Genomic DNA, 22,479 nt, shown 5'->3' on the forward strand with positions numbered 1-22,479 from the left:
CATCTTACAATACACAAATTAAATTCACACTTGAGTTCGTGCCATAGCAGAGATACAGACTTGGTTTCTTTCTCTATATCCGAATTCGATTTTTTCATGTATGTTTGTCATCCATATAGTATTTTATTTGTTTATTGAATTTACAGGATGTTCAGTGAATCTGAAAATTAATTATAGTATATATAAACTGACCCGATATCTACAATTACAAAAAAAATACACAAATTAAATTTTTAAAAGTTATTTTCTTTAGTTTTTCAATTTGGTATATAAAGCTCTTTTTTTTTCTTTCCTTTTATGTACACAAACATAATTTTTTTTCTAGCTAGCTCAATTTTTTTAACAATAGCTTTTATATAAAATTTCAATTATTATATATAAATAAAACATTCAATTGTTCATCTAACACAATAGAAAACAAGGGAAAACTCATTATTAATATTCAATTAAATTACAAGCACTCACACTTAAGTATAGGTAAAATCTTCTCTTCATACTTCAGTAGATATAGACCGAAAACATAAAAAAACCTTAGGCTTTCTAAGATCTTGAGTCCACACACACGAGCAAATCCAATGCAGCTTGATAGAAGCTTGATATATTTGATGTTTCGTGGTTCATCTTGGAAAATAATAGCAGCTGCTTATATTCGTCTTTCCTTTTGTGCTCCATTAACCATAAAAGCCCAGCACAAAATCAAATCCAATGCTTCTGGACATAACGATTTGAACATAAACAAAGCGTTCCACCAAGATGGCTCGGTCAAGTATCTGTCCCCACGGCAGGTGCTCTTCACAATCGCCTTAGCACATTGATTTGCCGGCTCATTTGGTGGACAATACTTGACAGAATACTACACAGAAGTTATGGCTAAACAATGTTAATTATTGGCAGCAGCTACATTTTGCAACTATAATGTGAAGCTTAGACTTCAAAAACTAGTTAATTTATTGGAGTGTTTACCTTGGCTAGCGAAGAAGGTGAGGTCATTTCTGTATCGATCAACCCAGGCATCACGATTGTTATACCAATATGCGAACCGATCTCAAGCCTCAAGGTGCCATAAAAGCTTATTAAAGCCGCCTTACTTGCCTGAAGTCGCCAAGGATAAACACTAAAAATCAGAAAAGCAAATAAAGAGATGGAAAATTGATCAAGGGAAGCATGTACTACTAATTGGGATTTTACATACATTGTAGACGCTTAATTTTGGTGTTAGAGACCAAGGAGCTATCGATGATATCACAACAATTTTCCCTTTGCTTCTCTTTAGATGTGGAATAGCAAAACGCGAGCAAAATGTTGAGCCCCAGAAATTTACATCCTATCAGAGCAGAAGGAGAGTGTGGTGTTATATTGTTAATTTGTTATTAAATATTTTTATTGATAATATAGTGTTTTGATAGAAGTCTAGAACCAATGAGAAATCCAGTTTTCCAAGGGTGCTGGCATGTTGATGATGATGATTCATACCATAATATGAGTCAAATCAGAGACTTCAGTGCAATCTTCGAAATACGCGGCTTGAGAAATCCCAGCGTTATTAACCAAATGATCAACTGCAGCGCAGAACCCAGAAGCCATGAGCGATATCAAAACTAACAAAATTATTTATCGTCCTCACCTACAAATTAATGTCTAATGCCTTGTACATTGATGTCAAGACAAGAAATAAATTTCCAGTACGGTATAGTCATACCAGATATACTTAGATGTAACAAAACAAGAATTCCTATCATTAATATTTAATTAGATCTTTACTAAGTCCTTTCCTCATTATTATTCTGAACAAAATATATGTTTTTCTAATTATGCGCACGTAGCATATAAAATTAATTTCTAAAACCACAAGTTTACCCTTCTAATATCTTAAGAGTAATAAATATTTACGCAAATCGTTTTTTTATTGTATATTTAGTTAATACATTTTTATCTTACCTTTTTTTTTAACAGTTTTTAGATATCGATCATAAGTATTTCCTAGAAATTAACTGGAACTTTAATACGTCATCTAGAGTATTTGCAAGTGATGCACGTAGACTTACGTTGGCCAAAGTGGTTCAACGTCTCATCAATGATTCGTTTGCAGTCTTCAACCTTAGAAATGTCCGCACGGACCTGAAAAACATTTGGCGAACCCAGATTGCGGGCTTTATCAGCAACTGCTCTAAGACGGTCTTCTCTTCTTGCAACAAGGGCCAATCTAGCTCCTCTTACAGCATATTCGTAAGCAAGATCCTTAATTTGAGGCCATAGACAAACAATAACAGCATTATTAATACTATATATCAAGTAGAGACAAAAAAAAAAAACCCCTTAAACTCTAAAGTGCGTTGGGATTGATACAGACCTCACCAATGCCAGAAGATGCTCCAGTGATGAGAACAACTTTTCCGGCCACATTTTCACTGAATATGGATCTTTTAATGTAGCTCAGCAACTTGAACACAAGATAAGGTGGTAGAATTATCAGGAGTAAAATGAGTATGGCAAGAGGAAGCACAATATTCAACGCTCTGTGCATCAAGATCATGGCTGTCAGGCTATGAGTGCTTTGTTCAAGCAAGAGAGACGGGGGGGATCTAATTATATGTAGTTATTTTCTGTCATGGGTTGCTTGCAGCCCAACTAACAGATACAATATCACAGTCTTTCAACGATCAATTAACTAACTAACATGCATCACAGTCTTTCCAACGATCAATAAATATCAGTCCTTTTAAGTTACCCAAAAATGGGCAGCAAAAATTACAATTATATCAAAACGTGGGTCGTTGTCGTTCCAAAACAATATGGGAACTGTTGGCTTCAATAAATAAGCTCTGGAAAGTTGAGAAGGCAAAACCCAATGACTGAGAGTGGAATATTAATCCAAAGTAGAAACTAACGATAATTAATTTAATGATCACGTAAAATACTAAATGGGTAAAATAAATCGAATTCGTCTTCATGACATTACACACTTTAATAGGTTTAATGACAGTAAATAAGGGGATAAGGGTCATTTTACTATGATTGGAATGAAAAAGGGAACATAGTAAATTAATTACAGAATTAAAGGTTGTTTGAGAGTTTAATAATATTTTTTATTTAGAAATATATTAAAAAATTATTTTTTATTTTTAAAAATATATTTTTGATATTAAAATATTAAAATAATGTGAAAACATAAAAAAAAAATTAATTTAAAACAAATAAAAAAATAAAAATATTTTAATTTTTTAAAAAATATTTTTAAAATGCAAAATCATATAAGTAACCTTTAAAGCATCATTTATTGGTTTTGTTTTCAAAAACAAAATTGGTTTTTCACGTAAAGTTCTCGAAGGGCATCTATTCTTCTTGTTTTTGTATTTATTTATTTTAGTTTCCTTTCTTTAATCTCACCCTCCCCTAACAAATTAGTTTAAATTAACTTATAATGTGCAATAAGAGCTAGAAAAATAAAATGGATGAAAAAAATATTGTGAACATTGCATCCACGATATATGAGAGGATTCATGTTGCATTTTGCACAATAAATTCCATGTACCTTTTAGATTTACATATAATAATAATTTTTCAAAAAATTGTAAAAAAAAACTATAAAAAAATAGTGTAAATAAGTCAAGTGTAAAATAATAAATATTTCAAGTATAAAAAATAAAAAATAATATATTATTTAAAAAAAACTAAAAAAATAAGAATAAAAAGAATGGTTATAAATATGCCAAGTGTAAAGTGGTAAGGAAAAAATCTAAACAAGTGAAAAGATCACGGCTGCCAGGCTATACCTTCTACGATCAATAAATATCAGTCCTTTTAAGTTACCCAAAAAGGGGCAGCAAAAATTACAATTATATCAAAATGTGGGTCGTTGTCGTTCCAAAAACAATATGGGAACTGTTGGCTTCAATAAATAAGCTCTGGAAAGTTGAGAGAGCAAAACCCAATGATTGAGAGTGGAATATTAATCCGAAGTAGAAACTAACGATAATTAATTTAATGAAAATAAGGGGATAAGGGTTATTTTACTGTGTATTATAAAATGAAATTAAAGGTATTATTATCCATGACAAATGGATTACTGTGAAATTATAGAATTAGCCCCTAAACCATCATTTATTGGTTTTGTTTTCATGGATAAAATTGGTTTTTCACCCTAAAGTTATTAAAAGGCATCCATTCCGCCCTTTTATTTGTTTTAGTCATTTCAATCCACCACACGTGCCTAACAGGGAGCCAAAAGAGGTTAAGACGAACCAAATGGTATTATAAAATAAGTTTTTTAATCATCAAAATCAGTCACACATGCTATTCGAAGAGGGTGGAGCGACCGACATGTTGATGCGTGCAACAACTTTTTTTTTTTTATTTATACAAATGCCACTTTGCTTCCATAACTAAATAGTCATTATCAAAAAACCTTCATGAAATGATGAATAAGCCTTTGTAGCAAAGCCATTAAAAATATTAGAACCAAGGGCAAATGAGTCAATTTTAATTGTTTGAAAAATAGTAAAAAAACTGACATGTCCCTAAACAATTTTAAAAAGATAAATACATCATGTGAAAAAATCAATTTACCAATGAAAGATAGTTTTGCGTGATTTTTTTAGGTAAAACCATCGGTCTTAAATCAAGTACATATATGTTTTAGGTTTTTGTAATAAATATATTTTGGAGCCAGAGTTTACTCATCATCTGCTTCTTGTGTGTCACCATATCATATTAGCTTGTATTTACCACATCATCCTTCTTTTTATCAAATTCTAGGTCCATCAATTGTTCGACTCAACCCGAAACCACATTATATATGAAGCTAAAAGGCATCAAGCTTTTATTGTAGCTAAGAATACTGTACACTCTCTCACAATTCACTATGGATTGGAGCAATGTATTTTTTAATAATTTTTACTTTGACCTTCAAACTTTTATTTTGCGTGATTTGACTCTTTTGAACTCAAATTAGCCTCCAATTGCATATTTTTTAAGAGGGAGGATTGAATTGAAAGTTGAGGAACTGAAGTGAAAATCTCGGGTAACATGGGGGCGGGTTAAAAGTTTCATTGAAACATATATCTTAATCCCTCATATTTTTTAGATATTAGGTGATCAGTCTTTTAAATTTCTAGATAATACATTTTGATACCTAACTTTATTTTTCTATTTTTTTTTCAATTCTTTTCTGTTGGGAGGAGAGAGAGAGGGTCATCGGATTCCAACATAGAAAGAAAAAGTAGTTGTTGGGAAAGATTTCGACCACTAAAACGGTTGATTTTTGTGTCAAAAGTTTTCATATGATGAGGGGGGCTTATGTTTAGGTTTTTTTTTACCTTGAAAACACTTAAAACAATAGATCTACATTCAATTTTTATTTCAGGTGGATTTCGGGTTTTGGGACCATTTGTTGGCTTTTTGATAGCGATAAATTGGTTTAACAAGGTCTCTAGGATGTTTTAGGTCAAAAATTGGTTGAAAATAGGATTTTGGGTGAAAAAACAAAAGACACTAACTTGGATTGTGATTATTTTTAAATGATATTGGTTTTGTTTAATTTTTAGAGAGGTAGATATAACTCATATGTGGTTTTTTATTAATTTTATATTGATTAATTGTTTTTTAATATTGATTTTTTATAAGATTCTTCATATGTGTAGCCTTTCATTGTTTTTTTTTTATATAATAATTGTTTAATAAATTTTATGTGTTTTTGTATTACAAATTTATTTTGATAGAGGAATTCATTCAACATAACCAGGTAAATTATCCATGTTACGATGTTAGATGTCTTGATCTTCATTTTTCGCTTAATTTTCTCAATTTTATTTTTGTTTATCGTTGATGATTTTTTTTCATTACTTTACATAATGGTTATTGGGTTGTTTAATTAGATGCGTGCATAAGTTTTTTGATTTATACCTAGGAGTTATATATATATATATATATATACAGAATCTGATGGAGAAAACTATTTGGCCAATGCTTATCCAAGAAAATTTAAAAGCTTTAGGTGCTCTTAAGTTGTTTTCTCTCAGGGAAAAATTTACCTTTTAAAGCAAGTATTTGAAATATGCATCATATTCATTTTATATATTGGGTTCAAACACATAGATAGATACATAAAATATTTTTGCAGACATTTAACAAAGTTATTCATGTCATTGCAGTAACAAGGTGTTGACAAGCATTTGCCACTTTTTACTTGCTAACAATTGTTAGAACTTCATTTCTCACCTAAAAGTTAGGCTTTCATACTTTATTTATTTATTATGTTACTTTTTGTTTTAAGTTGCTTAAACAATATTTATATTAGACTGATATTTCTTTATATTTTACAATTTGATTTTTATATGAAATTTAATACAGTTCGAGCAAGTTTTTTTATATATTATTTATTTATTACTTGAAAACCAAATTATATATCTGTTAATGCTGCTAGCTCTTAATTATATATTAAAAATAATACATGTTTATAGAAATAGACTGCGGTAACCTATCTAGAAACGCATAAAAATATTGAAAATGAAACAGCACGCATGCTCTGCATTCACATAGCAAACAAGCACGCAAAAAGAAAGAAGCAATTTGATTTCGATTCCACAAATTCACAAGAAAAGAATTCATTTCTGAAATGACAACGCAGAATCCCTACGACATCCGAAACCTTCCTATCGATATCACATTTTCTCGTCTCCGAGGTATCTGAATTCCATCACTTGATTTTCATTTCCTCATTATCGGTAGTTTTACATTAATTTCACCATCACTTTTGTACTCAAGATTGGCTCGTTGAAAAAAAAAAAAGAAAAAAAAAGAAGATTGGCTCGTTGATAACAATGAGGGGTGCAGTTTAATTGTGCAGATTTTAAGTTTATTTTCTAGAAGTCATCAATTCGAGTATCATAAATATTAGGGTTACTAGAGGCTTATATGATTGTTAACTTCAAAGCCCATGAGATTAGTTGAGATGTGCGCAAACTACTTAGATACTCATATTAATAATAAAAAATATTTGCTTGTTGATCGAAAACAAAACCCTGCTGAATGGAGAAAACGAATTGCATCAATTAGAGCTCGAATTTCAAAAGAATTCGCTTCTCTCCCCAAAGAAATCGACCCCAATTTCTAGACCCTAGACCCTGAAGGTTCGTTTCATTTCGTTAATTTTTATTGTCCATGTTTTCTATTTATTCTGTTCATAATTACGAAATTGTTGTCATTACCATTACTATTTCCAGGGATAGGATACTTAGAGGCTAAAAGAGTTTATGGAATTCGCAAGAAATCTAATTCGGAAAGCCGGAATATATTTGGCCGGCTATTGATTGGGATATTGGTACTGTAGAAGAAACAGATGATAGTGGTAATGATTTAGGTCCTTGTGAAAATGTAAATGCAAGTGACATCTCATAGAACCCTTCACTGAATGAAGTTGAAGAAAATGTGCATACTGAGATTTCTGTAGCAGAAATTTCTTGGGATATTAGTGCTGAAACACCTCAGGTTGATGCCATCAATGATGCTAATTTGGCAAACATGGGCCTGGAAAATCAGACATATGTTCTGAATACTTTAACTCACTCCACCCCAGGAATGAAGGAGCCAGCTTTTAGATACAGAGTACAGAAATAAAATTCTTGATGATTCATACGAGGTATAGCTAATTTCATATGGTAATACCAGCTTGGATAATGCTATTGCCGTAATTTCTTTTTGTATTAGTGATATTTTGTATATTCTTCTTCAAGGATTGAGATGAACGATCCGACACAATATATAGCAAGTCAAATGTGATGAGATTATTAACGAAATCTTGAAAGCACCAGACACGCGTATGCAGAAATCTAAAAAAATTATGATTAAAAAAAAAACCCACTTATAAGCTGACCTCTTCTTTTTTATATTTGCGGCACAGTACTTTCTATATTTTAATTAATGCAATCAACTTAATTTGGGATGGTAAGAAAACAAAAAAAATAATATAAAAAAATATGAGGATAATATTGGATAATATATTGACAAAAATTAAACTTTAAACTAGAGAGAAGAAAATGATAAAGAAAAGACAGTTAATGATGTAGAGAAAGAAAAAAACATTGACAATTGAAGTATTTGTAAGAGAGATAAGATAAATACAGTAATAAGTATTTTAGTTTTCCGACCATTCAAGTTGATAAAAATTATATAATATTGACAAGAAAATAAACTTTGAAATTAATGATAAGAAAAAATAGTTAATGATGTAGAAACAAAAACGGATTTTTACAATTGAAGTATTTGAAAAAGACATAATAAGATAAATAATAAGTATGTCCAAATATTTTTTATTTTTTTATATATATATTTTTTTTTGTGTTGAGAATATTTAGAAAAAAAATGGGTTAAAAATTGAGTTATAACAAAAACGTATTATCTAATTAACTAGGCATCAGTGCTCAGGTGTACATGCTTGATCATTCACTCCTAAAAACATTAATTTCAACTGTAAGCCGACCCAAGTAGGATTTTGGGGGAACGGTAGTTTTGAGCTCCAGTGATCCAAATAGGGTTCTTTTTTGCTTCCGATTGGCCTCGGGCTGTTACTTTCAGACATTTAAAGGTTAGAGAGGTCTAATGTTGGATAATAAACTCCGTAAATCACAGTACATGAATCAGAGAGGTTAACTCCTTATGCTAACACTGATAATACATGTAATGGAAAGCCGTGCAGCAATTGCTTGATTGCTAAGGATCTTGTACTAAAAGCAGTTAACTGGAATTGCAAATATCATGCTCGTACAATGCTTCTGACAGTAAATCATTTCCTGAATCAGCTGACCGATTGCAAAAATCTAACCGAAATGTAACTTGGTGTTGGTGAGGTTATGAAGCGGGTATTAGTTGAACGGAAAGACCTCTCAAAATGGTCAACTTCAGCACCTTCCATTGCACCACTTTTTGCAGCAGTGAATTTTTGCCGCAGACTTGTCAGTGATGAAACAATTTCAGACATAGGTGGGCGGAAGAACTTCTCAGACTGTTCAATTTTCAGGGGAAAAAAAAGGAAAATCTCAATGAATAATCGCATAAATCCAACTTTTCTAATTTACTGTCGGATGAAATTGTTTACAAATGTTTGTGCCAATACCTGAATGCACAGTGAGACGACATCTGCAAACCGAGAGAGGGTCTTGAAGGAGACTGTTCTTTATGCCTGGACCAACCATCTGAATTAAACTCTCATCATCATGCAGCAGATATGAAGCCCCTTTCACCAAAGATTGCTCTTTTCTCGGTCTTGAGCTTTGTTAGAGACAGAATTCTTAGCAAATAAACACCAAGTATATCAGAATATTATTCGACAATTTGGTTGAGGCAGGGGGGATAAAGTCGACCTATCAAAAGGCCCCCTCCTTCCTGTTAATAGCTCCAAAAGCAACACTCCAAACGCATAAATGTCACCCTTTGTGTTGTCAGTTACTGGTTCCTCATGTTCAGGAGCAATATAGCCAGTGTCACCAATAGCACTTTCAAAAGCCTGCTTGTATCAGTGGTCAACATTGAATGAGCCCTTCTTCGTCCACTACCACTTACATAAATGGTTAACTTGACTAGAGATGCATTTGATGCAGTTTGAATGACATGAAAACAGCAAACATACAAGGGATTTGAGAAAGAAAGAAACCTGAAGCTCACAGATTCTCTTGTAAAAACGTTTCTGACAAACAACGGTCCAAGTTTCTCTAAAAGAAGTCTCCTTGAAACATTTACAAGTCAAAGAAACATGCAGAAACTTTTCACGTTATCAGCCTACTGTTGCAGTAGTATCCTACAATGTTGTGTGACAACGAAAAAACTGAGAAGATTAGTCACGCACTTACCTTCATTTTAACAATCTTACTTTTCCACCAGGGCCCAATCTTTTCTTCTTGTGTCCTTTTTACCTTGAGATAATTCTCAATGGCACTTGACTCGGTCGATGAGGGACCATTACAATTTTTCCAAATGGATCCGTTATCCAAAGGAAGTTTCCAGGCAGGATAATTTGCCCCTTCATAGAACCGAGTTCCGTCAATCCTACTAAAAGGTAGATAAGGGAAGGAAATTAATGCATATTAGCTAGAAGCTGAAATCTTCCAAACTCACCATAGATTGGGAATTAGCTGAAATTGTGTTGGAACTACACCACTAAAGTGATTGCTTTGGATATTCCTGAGAGTAACGCAGAGGAAAAAATTACATATTCCTGACTCTCCAGTCCATGATTCCCTACATGGATCTACTCCATCCCTTTAGCTCTGTGTGTGTGTGTGTTGGGGGGGTGTTGCGCATACTGGACCGAAAGCAAACACAAAACAAGCAGATTTACGTGGTTCCCCAAAACCGAGTACGTCCACGGAGGCAGCAGATTGTATATTAATGGAGGAATGATACAAACACTCAACTCAACCCAACCCATAAAAAACCAGTGTTTTACTCTTACACTCTTTTCTCTCAAATCTTCACTTGCACTCACTCTCCCAGTTGCACTCACCACACTTCTCTGCACACTTCTTGCACACACACTGCACTCTTCCTCTCTCGTTCTTGTCTTCAGTCTTGAATCTGTTTACATGAGAAAGGGAAGCATAAATATAGTGGTTGTAAAGGAGAGGGTGGTTGATGGTGGAGAGGGTAGTTAAAGGTGGTTGAGAGTGGTTGAGAAAAATGTTGACAATTGCAAATGTTGACAATTTGCTACAAATCTCCACCTTGACAATTGCAAATGTAAAGGACAGGGTAGTTGTAAAGCAGCAGATTGATCACAAGGATTGCATGGAAAAATCTTGCCAAGGTGGAGATTTGTACCAAATTGTCAACATTTACAATTGTTAACATTTTTCTCAACCACTCTCAACCACCTTCAACTACCCTCTTCACAATCAACCACCCTCTCCTTTACAACCACTATATTTATGCTTCCCTTTCTCATGTAAACAGATTCAAGACTGAAGACAAGAACGAGAGAGGAAGAGTGCAGTGTGTGTGCAAGAAGTGTGCAGAGAAGTGTGGTGAGTGCAACTGGGAGAGTGAGTGCAAGTGAAGATTTGAGAGAAAAGAGTGTAAGAGTGAAACACTGGTTTTTTGTGGGTTGTATTGGGTTGAGTTGAGTGTTTGTATCATTCCTCCATTAATATACAATCTGCTGTCTCCGTGGACGTACTCGGTTTTGGGGAACCACGTAAATCTGCTTGTTTTGTGTTTGCTTTCGGTCCAGTATGCACAACAGGTTACTCCTGCCTTGTATAGATCTTGAAGTGCTATGAATGACTGTATATCATCATGTTCTTTCGAGAACAGTTATGTAAATATTAGCAATGTTCAACCAACTGAAATCATAAGGTTCCACAAAATCACTTTAAAATAGAATAAAATTATGTGATTATTTATCCAGGATAATCAGTCAATAGTTTATTGGGTGATAAACAAGCACATAAAAACGAGTCAAAATGATGCAATTAAGCCCAAATCATCACTATTTAGAATTAATTTAAAACACTAGATGATTGCCTAAAAATAACGGGAAACTTCGAGATTATAGTGAATCGCATCCTATTCTCTTATTTTCCCCGCCAATTTTCTCCCTTGCATTTTCCCGCTAAAAGGAAAGGAAGCTAAAAATGTGTTTTTTTTCTCTGACCTTCTGTTTGGTTTCTGAGCAAACCAAGAAGAAGAAAAGAAAATTGAATTAAGATCTTTATTTTTATAAGAAAATGACATTAAACTGTTAATTGAATCTGGAGTCTATCCTCTGCATCTTCCAAAGAATTAAAAAGCATAAAAAGAAAAATTTATTCCCTGTTGATGAGTCACTAAATAATAGTTCTGATTACAAATCCTGCCCTTAAATCCCTGCATTTTCTTATCATCCAAACAGACGAGAAAGAACATGCATTCCTGTGAATTATGTCCAGAAAAACGAAAAACAACATTCTCACAAACCACACAAGAACACTCATTAGATCACTAAAAAAGGAAAGGTTAACAATGAAATTGATAGGATTTACCATCAGGAGGATTAGTAGAAGCACAAGCTTGCAAAGCAAGAATCGCCAAGAACACAATCACTGTAAAACATGAGTGCAGCCTCTGGTTCGGCATTGTAGATCCAAGAAACCACACTTCATCACTTTCTTTCGCCTATAAACAAACAGGAAGCACTCAAATCTTTACAATTTTTTCTCTGGCTCCTGTTTGGTTCCCGAGAAAATGAAGATGAATTTAAAGCTTGGATACTACAGAGACTAACAAATTAAAAAATGAAGGAAAGATTCTTAGTTTCCCTTTCCTTTTTTGTTTTCTCAGTGACCAAACAGAGCAGAAAATTCTTACATGAGCGAGAGGGAGAGAATTTGGAGCGGTTTCTGACTTTCTGTTTACTGCTGCGAGAGAGGGAGTCATAAAGAAAGGTGATTGGTCACGTGACATATGTGTGTATAACTGAGATCAGCCACTTCAGCCAAAGACAGTTACGGCTATTGAGTACACGTGGCATCAAGCAGCACTCTTTTTGGGCTCTTTGGGAATTGGGCTGCCAAAAAGTCTTTTTATGGGCCCAAAATTGGCCCATATAGTTCCTCGAAAAATTGTGTTTTGAGCTCTCTGTCATTGTGTATCAACAAAGAATGGCAGAATCAACAGAAAAGCAAAGAGACAGTGAACCAAAACAGCATGAAGAAGCAGATGAAGACGATTACATGGGAGACCTGTCTCAGTTTCTTCCTCCTGAAACAACAAACCCTTCAAAATCCTCTGCCAAAAAGGTCAGTATCTGGTTGTTTCCTTGTAATAATGAAGTCTCTAAAGCATTTATTTTATATTATCATTCTAAGAAACAAATTTAAGAACTTTTTTAAAATTTATCGTATCAAGGCTTTGGTAGAGATTTTTGATATTCAGAATAGGCATTTTGTATTTCATTGTATGATTAAAAAAAAACCCTAATGCAATTTGATTATCCTGTTAGAAACCTGAATTGATTCAAAGCACTGTTGGTTGAAGATTTATATGGTAAAGCTTTCTTTTTCTAGTGGAAGGAGTGATATAGAAAAAAATAAAGGTAAAGAACTTTACTTAGATAGCTATGTTAATGTAGATTTTGCATCTAAAAAGGGGTGTAAGTGTGTTCTTGTGGTTTTGTTTAGGAAAGTACACGGGCTTTTTTTATTTAATTGGAACTATATATTTATGGGGAGTGTTTTTCAAAGAATATGCTTGTAACTTTCTCAGTTATATATTTCCCAAGCATATTATGTGTTGGAAGTGAAAAGTTTCAAGCTAATAGTGTTCTATATTTTAACTCATGTTTTTAATTTGTGGTTTTTTGTTGAGATTGTGATCATTTGTGCAGAGCATCAACAAGGAAACACCAACTTTTCAATCATTCAATAAGAAGTCCAAAAACATTAGCTGGCAAGAACAACGAAGACTTGAAAGGGAGAAAAAGCAACAAGAGGAGGATGAGCAAACCATGGCAAGAATAGAAGCTCCAATTCCTCCATCTAACATTGGGTTTAAGTTGTTAAAGCAAATGGGTTACACCCCTGGTTCAGCCCTTGGTAAGGAGGGTTCAGGAAGAGCTGAGCCAGTGGGGATTCAGATTCGGCGGACACGAGTAGGGATTGGAAGAGAGGAACCGCATAAGGAGAAGAGGAAGAGAGAAGAGATTGAGGCAGAAAGGAACAGAATGAAGGAGAGGGATTTAATGGAAGAGTTTGGGTCAAGGCAAAAGTCTCAATGGCGAAGTCGAAGAGTTGTAGTAAATTTTATGAAAGCAAAAGCAGCTCTTGATCAATTGGAGAACAAAGAAGTTGTGGAACCAAAGAAGAATGAAGATGAAGAGGATGGTGAACAGGATGAGGAGGAAGAGGAAGAGATAACAGAAGAGGTAGATTTTCTAAAATCGTTGTCTGCACTTAACATTCGTTTAGTTAGTTATGCTGTTTAGTAAATTAAGTGGGATTGCATTTAGTTGAGGAATGTATTTAACCTGAGCTCATATAGTTCATGTTATTTGATATTGGCATACATGCATTTTGGTGTTAACTTGCCAAATGTCTTTGTAGCCACAAGGTTTAGCTGTAGCTGTAGCTATTGTATATTAATGTTCTGGTGTTTTGTTAATTCCTTTGAGATTAAATTATTTATGAACCAATTACCAAATTTTGATTTCCATGATTTATTTTTCTGGGTTCAAGTTATTTTATCAGCATTTGAATGCCAGTTGGGCTGTTGTTAGGAAGAACTTTTTGTGGTTCGACCTTTTCTTTTTCCTTGTCCTTCTCAGATTCTCATATCAAGGAAAATGCCATGATGGATAGTCATTTTTATTGTGTTTTGCCTTGAACACCAACTACATTCACACTTTTAGGTGTAATAGGTGCTAGGTTGTTAACTTCTCCCAACATTTAACCAGTAACCTAGAAAAAGTGTCGACGATGATATAAATATGTCTTATGAAGAATCTATGTATTTTAAGCTTGTATGTGCACCTCCTTTGATGTTTACTAAAGTACCTTGTTACAAATAATTGATTCTTTTTTATTTTTTTGGGGCGCAAATATTATAATAATTGATTGCTTTTTGGCTTAGGAAATGTATATAAAAACTCCAGAAAATGCTGGCCAGATGATCTTTGATTGCTTTTTCTCTCTCAAGACCAGAGCATCATCTACAAATTGTTTTCCCCAGCCTTTTGATACTCTGGGGAATCCTCTTTTCTTTTACTTTCCACACACAATGTACAGTTTTTAATTGTCAATTTGAGAGTTGGTTTGTGCTTCTTTTTTTTATCTTTTCCTTAAGGTACATGTATATGGAAATCTGGTGCAGTCTTGTATAGATTATTTATGTCTACCTTTGGGATTTGATTGGATGAGTCAAATTTTGAAATTTCTGTGCTTTGACTAATGGGATTGATAGGATGCATAGAGCTGACCATAAATGCAGTTATCTAGGAAACAAATATATGGTTATATACAATATGACTACAAATTATAAATAATCCAGCCTCGAAGTAGAGCAATTGCCAACTATATCCTTCACAATTCTTCATTAATAATTTTGTTCAATCTTCTTTACTTCGAGAAGTATTATCTTTGATTTCTTCTGGAGCATGGAATGAAGCTCTTATTTGGATGCAGGATTTGCAAGAACTGTTGATGAAACTGAGAGATGAATATCAATACTGCCCGTTTTGTGGCTTTCAGGTAAGCTGTGTGTGTCATTATTAGTTATCCCACATCAACACTGAACCTGAAGTATTAAAAAATGATGGCTGCGCACTTATGTTTTTTGCACATTTAGAAAGACGCCAGTGTGTGGCACTAACCTCTTCTCTTGCTCTTCTGACTGTTTATACATGCACATGATGTTTGTTTCAGTACGAAACAGTGGAAGCCCTCCAATCCAACTGCCCTGGAATAAACGAAGACGACCACTAGATGTTGCTAGTGCAAGAGGCACTTATGCAAACTTGTTCAACATCTGCAAGTTGCACTTTGCATATTGCTCTTGCACGTGAGCTTGCTCACAATCGAGTGAGTTTGATATAATTCTTTTTCATTTTCACAAATGGTTGTTCTTTTCAGTCATATGTAATGGTGCTTTCTGGAGAGGATCGAGTCAAAAAGGGAAGGCGCCTAATCATTCAAATTTATTATTTAGATGTTGCTGGGAATGAGATCTATGGTCATCAATATCAACCATTCTTCATAGGCTGGATCACTATTTACTAATTTATGCGAGAAGCAGGAGTGTTTGTGCATGTAAGAGGATTTTAAACACCATCCAGTTAATTGGATATGCATGTTTACACTTTCGGCAATTTGGTGCCAATTTTCAGCTAAATCAAGACACATGTTCAAGATAGAAATCACAAGTATTAGTTCTCTTGCCTGTGTAACATGTTTCTATAATGTCTTGTGTATACTTTAATCAGATTGAGACAGGCATCATATGTTTTGAAGTATCTTTTAAATTGAAGGTCCATTAATCCAGGGACGCAATTTCAGTGGTTGACATGTCATGTGGCAAGTGGTGAACAAGATAAAGGGATAGTGTGTCCACTTTGCACGCGATTGGGGGCTGGCCCTATATAAAGGTCACGTTGCAGACATTGGTTGACTGCCTTCCTCCTCTCCGACGAGGCAAATTCCAAGGAGCTGGATATGCTTAGCCATGGATGATCTCAAGAGTGGACTAATAGAGACGTGGGAGGGACATGGATATCCCTTGAGAAGCTTGTTGAGGTAGAGCTGTGCAATTCGCTATCATAGAGACTCAAATAGGGTAGCCATATGCTAGCTAGGGAGGCCCAGTCCTCAACCATGGATAGACAGGGACAGGGTCCTCCATTTGTCTTATCCTCTTTATTCTCCCTGTGGGTAATTCATTGTAATTTTTTAACGGTTTATTCTCTTACAAATTACTATAAATTTAATTAGTTAATTTTTTAAAAAAAAATATTTTGATTCTTGAATTATTATTATTATTATTTTGGCACAATTGAGCTCTTTTGAGTATAAATTAGTATTTAATTGCTTTTTTTTTTTTAGAAAAGAGTTGAATTGAAAGATGAAGGACTAAAGTAAAAGGAGAAAGTAAAATAGAGGTGTCTCAGAATTTCATTTTAAAAGTTCATTTTTGTCCCCAACTTTTTTAGCTATTAGGCAATCGATGCCTTTAGTTTTTTGAAATTCAATTTTAGTATCAAACTTTATTTCCTTTATTTTTTTTAATTTTTTGTTAGAAGAGAGAGAGGTTCGTTGGATTCCAAGATAGAGAGATTCAGACCAAAAAAAATATTGATTTTTATGTCATTGAGTTCCATTTCATGGGAGAGTTTGACTAAATGTTTTTTTTCCTTCTCCTTGCCTAAGGAGGTAGATATGGTTGGGGAATAGTTTTGGTTTTAAGTTGATTTTGATTTTTTAAACTGTTTTTTGAGATTTGTGTGGCCATGAATAGGTTTGTCAAGTTGTTTAGAGTGTTTTATGAGTGATTTGGGTCAAAAATAGATTGAAATGAGTTTTTAATCGAAAAAACCAAACCTTGAATTTTCATGCGACCCTTGTCGTTGGAATCTGTAAAAAACAGACTACACATCATCTATTGTCTTTTTTAAAAAAAAAATGTGCCATTCACCCCTTTAAGAAATAAAAAAATAAGATAGGCTTAGGCGAATGAGCAGAGCTGGAAGGCCCACTCACCTAGGTTTGTTTTTTAATGCCCAGACCCACGCAGCTAGTCTTTTTTTGAATTTTTTTTATTTAGCTATTTTATGTTTTGTTTAAAAAAATTGATAAAACAAATCATTGAATCCAATTAAGTCTATTATCCGAATAATAGGTTAATCCACATCATTTTTAACTCAAACCTAAAAATACACATTTTCACTTTTTGTCATCAATAATCTAACTTTCTTATCTTGACTCGATGTGCCTATCACGGTTTCTTTACTTTTAAAAAAATATATTGTTTCATACAAAAAACAAATATTTTATGTTTTATTATCGTATAATTAAATGAAAATTAATCTTCTAATATGCACGACTGACTTTCATCATTATTTTGCTTAATTGGCTTGAGTTAATTTTATTTTTTTAATTAAATATTTTTTTTTAATTTAATTTTTTAAAATTAAATTAATTTATAATTGAGTTTTTTAATTTATTTTTTAAAATATTATTAATTTTACAAATGAATCTAAGTTATCATTTAATTCATGATTAAAATCTAGAAACATTACAAAAACCTGGTTTTTTTTTTTCTGCGCTGAAATCATTACGACCCACGGAGTAGGCTGGTAAAACAACTAATACAAATCATGGCTTTTCTGTCAAGATCTCTTTTTTTTGATAAAAAGGTTGAGGTTCCTCTGTCCTCATTTCTCAATCTTGAAAAGTGGTTGAATGTGGCTGTGGCTGTGACGTTTCTTATACATCGGAGATACCGATCACGCAGGAGCACTATAGTCCAACTCATGCTAACCTCGTCAGCTGAAGTAACTGATCACCTGTCATTGCAGGTATCCCTATCTGTCTGCCCTCTTTCAGAAGACCAGAAAATGAGAACGTGCTAAAGGCATATCCATTCCGAGATAACAGAATCGAATCGCCAGTTGCCATGGGAACTCGCGAGCCACCGAGTTCCCTTGCGCAGGGTAACTAGGCTTAAGATCCCATCATCATGGCCTAAAATCTTTGAAGGAACTCCTACAATCATAATAGATAATTCTTGACAACCTTTAAAGCTGGCATAAGAAGTACAGCACCTTGCTTGTCTATATGTTACAATCAAAACACGGGCAAGAGCCAAAGAGTAATCATCCTGGGTTTAACCGAAACAAAAGATCAGGCAGAAGTTCACCTTCCTAGTTATTAATCCGAGTAGCCTTTAATAACCAACAAGGCAGGGCCACTTAAAGTGACCAGTGGATGTGCTGGGTTGAAGAGTCATAAGCCCTGGAATGCTCGAGGTCCATGTATTGCCTCCTATTCTGTTGAGACTGCTCGAGCTGACCAGCAAGTTGACTGCTGAGAGGCAGTGAAATTTGACCCAGACCTAGATCAGGGCACATCTCATGTGAACTGTTACTTCCTTCATTGCTCTTGAAGCTCCAAGGAATTGGATACTGATTGACAGCCGCACCATGGTGAGCTGTTGATTGAACCACGGGTGCCTCTTCGGCACTAAACAAGTCATTCACCGCAAGACTTGATGCTCGGTTTGTGGAGCCCCATGGTTGATTTGACAGAAGAGAGAGAGCACAGCTCGAGTCTGAAACAGCAACTCCTGTGAAGCATTCTCCCGGAGGAATTCCTGAACTGAAAAGGCCAGTCCCGCCAGTTGAGCCTTGCAAGCAAAGGTTGGATGGAGGATTCTGGGAGCTTATCTGCCACATATGAGATATAGACCTTCCTGTGGCAGCAGTATCATTCCCGGGGGTAAGCTCAGAAGACCTTGCTGCAGGCCATCCATCTCTCCCAGTATGCCTTGGATATGCACTGAAGTCCACAAGAAGGCCTCCAGCTCTGCTGCTATTATCTGCCATTGCAAGAATCAAATATTGAGTTATAGACTCAAGATGGAAAGCTTAACTACGACAGTGGGAAGAAAGTAAACTAAAGGGGCGTTGCAAATGACATCTTCAGGTAATGTCTCACCAAACAAAGAGGGAGAGAATCGGCCATGGCGAGCAGACAACACTGATCCAGATGGTGGCTTCCTCCGTCGCTCATTATGGCCAGCTAGGCGCCTGCGGCAACTTCGTTTTCCTTGGTCAAATTCAGGAAGTAGATGAAATCTGGGTAAGACTAACAAAGCTATTAGTACTGAAAATGATAGGAAAACACCAGGACCACCTATCTCTGCACAGGGAAAAAACTGATAAACAAACAAGTAATACAAGGATTCAGCACAACAGCATATGATTTTTGCAACAACTTGAAACTAGGATGGGAACATTTAAGACTCCTTTCCTGACAGTCGAATTCTTTACACAACTGTGCAGGCACAAACCTTCTATCCTACCAAGTTGAAGTGCTGCGCCTTAGTTTAGAGGCATCTTATAAACTTGGCAAAGATTTGCAAGTGCAGACCACACACAGTAGAACGAGCATCTTTCAAATTGAAATTCTAATTATCGCACACATCCTGTTGTTCTTATCAAGAAAGGAATCCAACATATGAGATATAGACTCTTATCAAGAAAGGAATCCAACAATATCGAGCTACATATAACAATAGAAACAAACAGGATTTGATTAAAACTGGAATCTCCAGGACTAGACATAGACATGACTAGGTATAGCCTCATAATTGTTACAATTCAATGCATATGTAATGGTCCCAATGACACTAGCAAGAGCAAGACCAAATACTTTATTTCAGAATACTTTTAAACATGAGTTTCAAGCACATCCAAAACAATAAATAACAGATATACCAGCTCCCAGAACTCAAATTCTTCAGCTCAGCTTGGCAAACAAGCAGAAATACAGGTCCTAGTTAGAACTCGCAGCAAAAGGAGGACAATAAGGTAAGGATATTTTGCCTCCAGACCGAGGAAAGTCTCACAATCAGGATGATATTGTAGATAAGAGAAGCTTATTTATGTGCATCATGAACTTCATCTAGATGACTATTGTGAGTTAGAAACCAATTTCTGTGACAAATTTCACTATTTGCAACAATTTAACCTCTTAAGAATGCCACCCAAGGAGACCCTCCAAGTCTTCCTGTTTGTAGAAAATTGACAAATCTCACCAACTCGTTCTGTCAGTGCTTAAGACAAGAACAGGCTGTGTAAGAACAGCAAATGCCATCAATTTCACACTATCTTGACCCTTCGCTTTCATATTCATGAAGTCTCAAGGACTACAGATAAGTTGGTGGAATAATTAGTTCAGAGTCGATATGCATCCTCTTCTTAAATCATGTCATCGAGACCAAACTAACTTGAGGAGCAAGTGGGAAACGTTTGTTTGCACTGTTAAACGAAGGCAGAAGCACAAACATCATGTATCCGCTGGTTTCTTCAGTTTTTCTTTGGCTGCCAATAAGAAGAAGCTCAATAGCTTCATGTCTAAAAGTCCCCAACCAAAAATGTAGTTTCTGTTGCCACAACAAATTCCTTTAACCATAAAAAGAAAATCCAAGAATTAAACAAGACGGTCAATTTCGGAAACAGAATTAGACCTCTTCATCTATTTATGAGCTTTCCTGTCTCCTATGGAAGGACCATTTACCATTTATGGATACAATGTTCAGAAAGGGAATACTTACTGAACTCCCAGAAAAGTAACTATGAAAACGCCGCATTACCCACAGTAGTACTTACTTTTTTCCAGAATAATTATTAATCCATGACAGACATCCAAAGACAAAAAACCTCACGAGGATGATCCAACAAAACTACCAATATTCAAAAAATTTAAAGTAAAAAAACCAATTTGGTCGCCTAGTACATCCAAAAGATTACCAAAGATTAAAAATTTTCTTTACATTCAAAAAGTCCAAAAGCCCATCAAAATCAACAGCTACAAACTTACAAATAGCTAGCTGCGATGACAAGAAACTGACTAACACCAAAAAAAAAAAAAAAAAGCCAACGATAAAACAACGAAAGCTACCACTTATTCATGAATAGCTAGTACAGGAAACTTCAATCAACATAATACAAAGCCTGAATAGCTTAAGAAACTGAGGACATTATCTACCACAAGATGAAGATAAACTATTTGTATGTAAATAATCTTGGTTTCCCCAACAAATAATTTTCCTTGAAAAAAAGAGAGAAAGATACACTCAATAAAACAGAACAGAAAATTCACCATACATAAATAATAGGGTATAACAAAGTTCCATAGCTATAACTTGGAAGAAATATAAAAACAACACCCCCAACAGAAACAAAATTAACCCCCAACAGACAGAAAGAATAATAATAAAAAAAAAAGTTAAGTAAGGGCATCGAGAGAAAGAAACATAGACAAACTGACCTGCTACATTGCTGGCAAAATCTTTGCACCAAACCAGCAACAATAACTCTAGGAGACTTGGAGTGCATACTACAAACTTTGTGCCTTGAATAGTAAGTCTTAGCATCACTCAGATCTACTTTGCACCCTTCAACTTGACACCTTGGTGGCTGCTGGTGCTGTCCACCCTGAGCCTTCCTAGATGACCCTGACCCGGAACCGGATGAGGATGACCCAGTTCCGCTCTTAGCCGGAGCACCGACCCCCGCGTGATCCTCAAAGTAAATCTTCTTACCAAATTTCAATCCATTAACAGACTCAGCTGGCGGAGAAGTTGCATTGGAAGTAGCTGACTCGGTTAGGGAGCCTGAATCCATTTCCATTAGTAAGTGCCTAGAGTTCATTCATGGTGTGTGAATGTTTAGTGGGTCATTGAGTTGTGTTTTTGTGGTTGTAGAAAAGGAGAGAAAAGTACAGGGAAAGAAAGATATGGAAGATAGAACTCCTAGTAGAAAGAAAGATATGGAAGATGGTACTATTTTTTAGTTTTTCTTTTCTTTTTTAGGTGAGAGAGAGAGAGAGGGAGGTAAAAAAGAGAATAAAAAGCAGTGAAAAGAAGGCATTTGACAATGGCCCATGCCAGCACAGAAAACTGTAGTACACTGGCTGACTTGAGACTGGAGAGTGGAGAGTCTCACTATGTATTATTGTCTGTCCAAAATAATGGAGAAAAAGGCAGATGGAGATGTATAGAGAGAGAGGGAGGGGGAGAGAGAGGGGGGGGGGGGTACTTCTCGAGGAGGTCTACTTGTGGGGAGCTTTTGGTTTACACAAGGCAACTAAACTCCAACTGTCGTTTTACACATAGGAGTGGCTTTTTCTTTGATGTTCTTGATTGCTACTGTTTTTTTCTTTTGTCCGATTGAACTCTCTGTCTGGAGGTTTGGGTATGGTGGAATTGACCTCAACTGAGCTGTTGTTTTATGCTTGGGTTTTT

The 22,479-nt window shown here is 34.9% G+C and overlaps 4 protein-coding genes and 1 long non-coding RNA gene across 19 annotated transcripts; 1 reads left to right on the top strand and 4 right to left on the bottom strand.

Moving 5' to 3' along the window:
• Positions 1-1,467: 1,467 nt before the first annotated feature.
• On the bottom strand, positions 1,468-2,533 carry LOC133677577 (11-beta-hydroxysteroid dehydrogenase-like 4A). The gene is made up of 3 exons (XM_062099655.1): positions 2,351-2,533; positions 2,046-2,238; positions 1,468-1,559 (listed from the first exon to the last, which is right to left on the bottom strand). Exons 1-3 carry the CDS (start codon positions 2,531-2,533, stop codon positions 1,468-1,470), a joined length of 468 nt encoding a protein of 155 aa, XP_061955639.1.
• Positions 2,534-8,574: 6,041 nt separating this feature from the next.
• LOC133676812 (uncharacterized) lies at positions 8,575-10,902 on the bottom strand. Of its 2 annotated transcripts, XR_009835668.1 has the most exons (3): positions 10,108-10,845; positions 9,110-10,012; positions 8,575-8,998 (listed from the first exon to the last, which is right to left on the bottom strand). It is a non-coding gene; the product is annotated as an uncharacterized LOC133676812 (long non-coding RNA). The 2 variants fall into 2 exon arrangements; XR_009835667.1 differs by having other exon boundaries at positions 9,110-10,902.
• A 27-nt stretch (positions 10,903-10,929) lies between these two features.
• LOC133677578 (uncharacterized) lies at positions 10,930-12,429 on the bottom strand. The gene is made up of 3 exons (XM_062099656.1): positions 12,334-12,429; positions 12,009-12,141; positions 10,930-11,288 (listed from the first exon to the last, which is right to left on the bottom strand). Exons 1-3 carry the CDS (start codon positions 12,427-12,429, stop codon positions 10,930-10,932), a joined length of 588 nt encoding a protein of 195 aa, XP_061955640.1.
• A 185-nt stretch (positions 12,430-12,614) lies between these two features.
• Positions 12,615-16,480, top strand: LOC133677668 (uncharacterized). Of its 14 annotated transcripts, none has more exons than XR_009835805.1 (6): positions 12,615-12,764; positions 13,352-13,888; positions 15,144-15,209; positions 15,384-15,539; positions 15,667-15,767; positions 15,941-16,480. XR_009835805.1 is itself a non-coding variant. In XM_062099785.1 (4 exons), the coding sequence occupies exons 1-4, from the start codon at positions 12,627-12,629 to the stop codon at positions 15,441-15,443; spliced, it is 801 nt and encodes a 266-aa protein (XP_061955769.1). In that variant the 5' UTR covers positions 12,615-12,626; the 3' UTR covers positions 15,444-16,480. The 14 variants fall into 14 exon arrangements, 1 of the variants encoding a protein (XP_061955769.1); XR_009835808.1 differs by having other exon boundaries at positions 15,986-16,480; XR_009835809.1 differs by having other exon boundaries at positions 16,000-16,480.
• Positions 16,481-18,224: 1,744 nt separating this feature from the next.
• LOC133676838 (squamosa promoter-binding-like protein 9) lies at positions 18,225-22,160 on the bottom strand. The gene is made up of 3 exons (XM_062098610.1): positions 21,504-22,160; positions 19,167-19,306; positions 18,225-19,047 (listed from the first exon to the last, which is right to left on the bottom strand). The coding sequence occupies exons 1-3, from the start codon at positions 21,884-21,886 to the stop codon at positions 18,422-18,424; spliced, it is 1,149 nt and encodes a 382-aa protein (XP_061954594.1). The 5' UTR covers positions 21,887-22,160; the 3' UTR covers positions 18,225-18,421.
• Positions 22,161-22,479: the final 319 nt, after the last annotated feature.

The sequence above is a fragment of the Populus nigra genome, chromosome 17, assembly GCF_951802175.1.
Source record: "Populus nigra chromosome 17, ddPopNigr1.1, whole genome shotgun sequence".
Taxonomy (NCBI): domain Eukaryota; kingdom Viridiplantae; phylum Streptophyta; class Magnoliopsida; order Malpighiales; family Salicaceae; genus Populus; species Populus nigra.

Bases quoted from the DNA above. Each gene is read 5' to 3' on its own strand.
- LOC133676838 (XM_062098610.1), bottom strand. From the start codon at position 21,886: ATGAACTCTAGGCACTTACTAATGGAAATGGATTCAGGCTCCCTAACC. The intron at 19,307-21,503 runs GTCAGTTTGTCT...AGTCTTACCCAG, and splicing joins TTTTGCCAGCAATGTAGCAG to ATTTCATCTACTTCCTGAAT. The intron at 19,048-19,166 runs GTGAGACATTAC...TTGCAATGGCAG, and splicing joins ATTCTCTCCCTCTTTGTTTG to ATAATAGCAGCAGAGCTGGA.
- LOC133677577 (XM_062099655.1), bottom strand. From the start codon at position 2,533: ATGATCTTGATGCACAGAGCGTTGAATATTGTGCTTCCTCTTGCCATA. The intron at 2,239-2,350 runs GTCTGTATCAAT...CCTCAAATTAAG, and splicing joins CATCTTCTGGCATTGGTGAG to GATCTTGCTTACGAATATGC. The intron at 1,560-2,045 runs GTAAGTCTACGT...TCTGCGCTGCAG, and splicing joins GTTGAACCACTTTGGCCAAC to TTGATCATTTGGTTAATAAC.
- LOC133677578 (XM_062099656.1), bottom strand. From the start codon at position 12,429: ATGTCACGTGACCAATCACCTTTCTTTATGACTCCCTCTCTCGCAGCA. The intron at 12,142-12,333 runs GTAAGAATTTTC...GTTTGTTTATAG, and splicing joins ATTCTCTCCCTCTCGCTCAT to GCGAAAGAAAGTGATGAAGT. The intron at 11,289-12,008 runs GTAAATCCTATC...TGTTCTCGAAAG, and splicing joins TTCTACTAATCCTCCTGATG to AACATGATGATATACAGTCA.
- LOC133677668 (XM_062099785.1), top strand. From the start codon at position 12,627: ATGGCAGAATCAACAGAAAAGCAAAGAGACAGTGAACCAAAACAGCAT. The intron at 13,889-15,143 runs GTAGATTTTCTA...ATTTGGATGCAG, and splicing joins AGGAAGAGATAACAGAAGAG to GATTTGCAAGAACTGTTGAT. The intron at 15,210-15,383 runs GTAAGCTGTGTG...TGTTTGTTTCAG, and splicing joins GCCCGTTTTGTGGCTTTCAG to TACGAAACAGTGGAAGCCCT.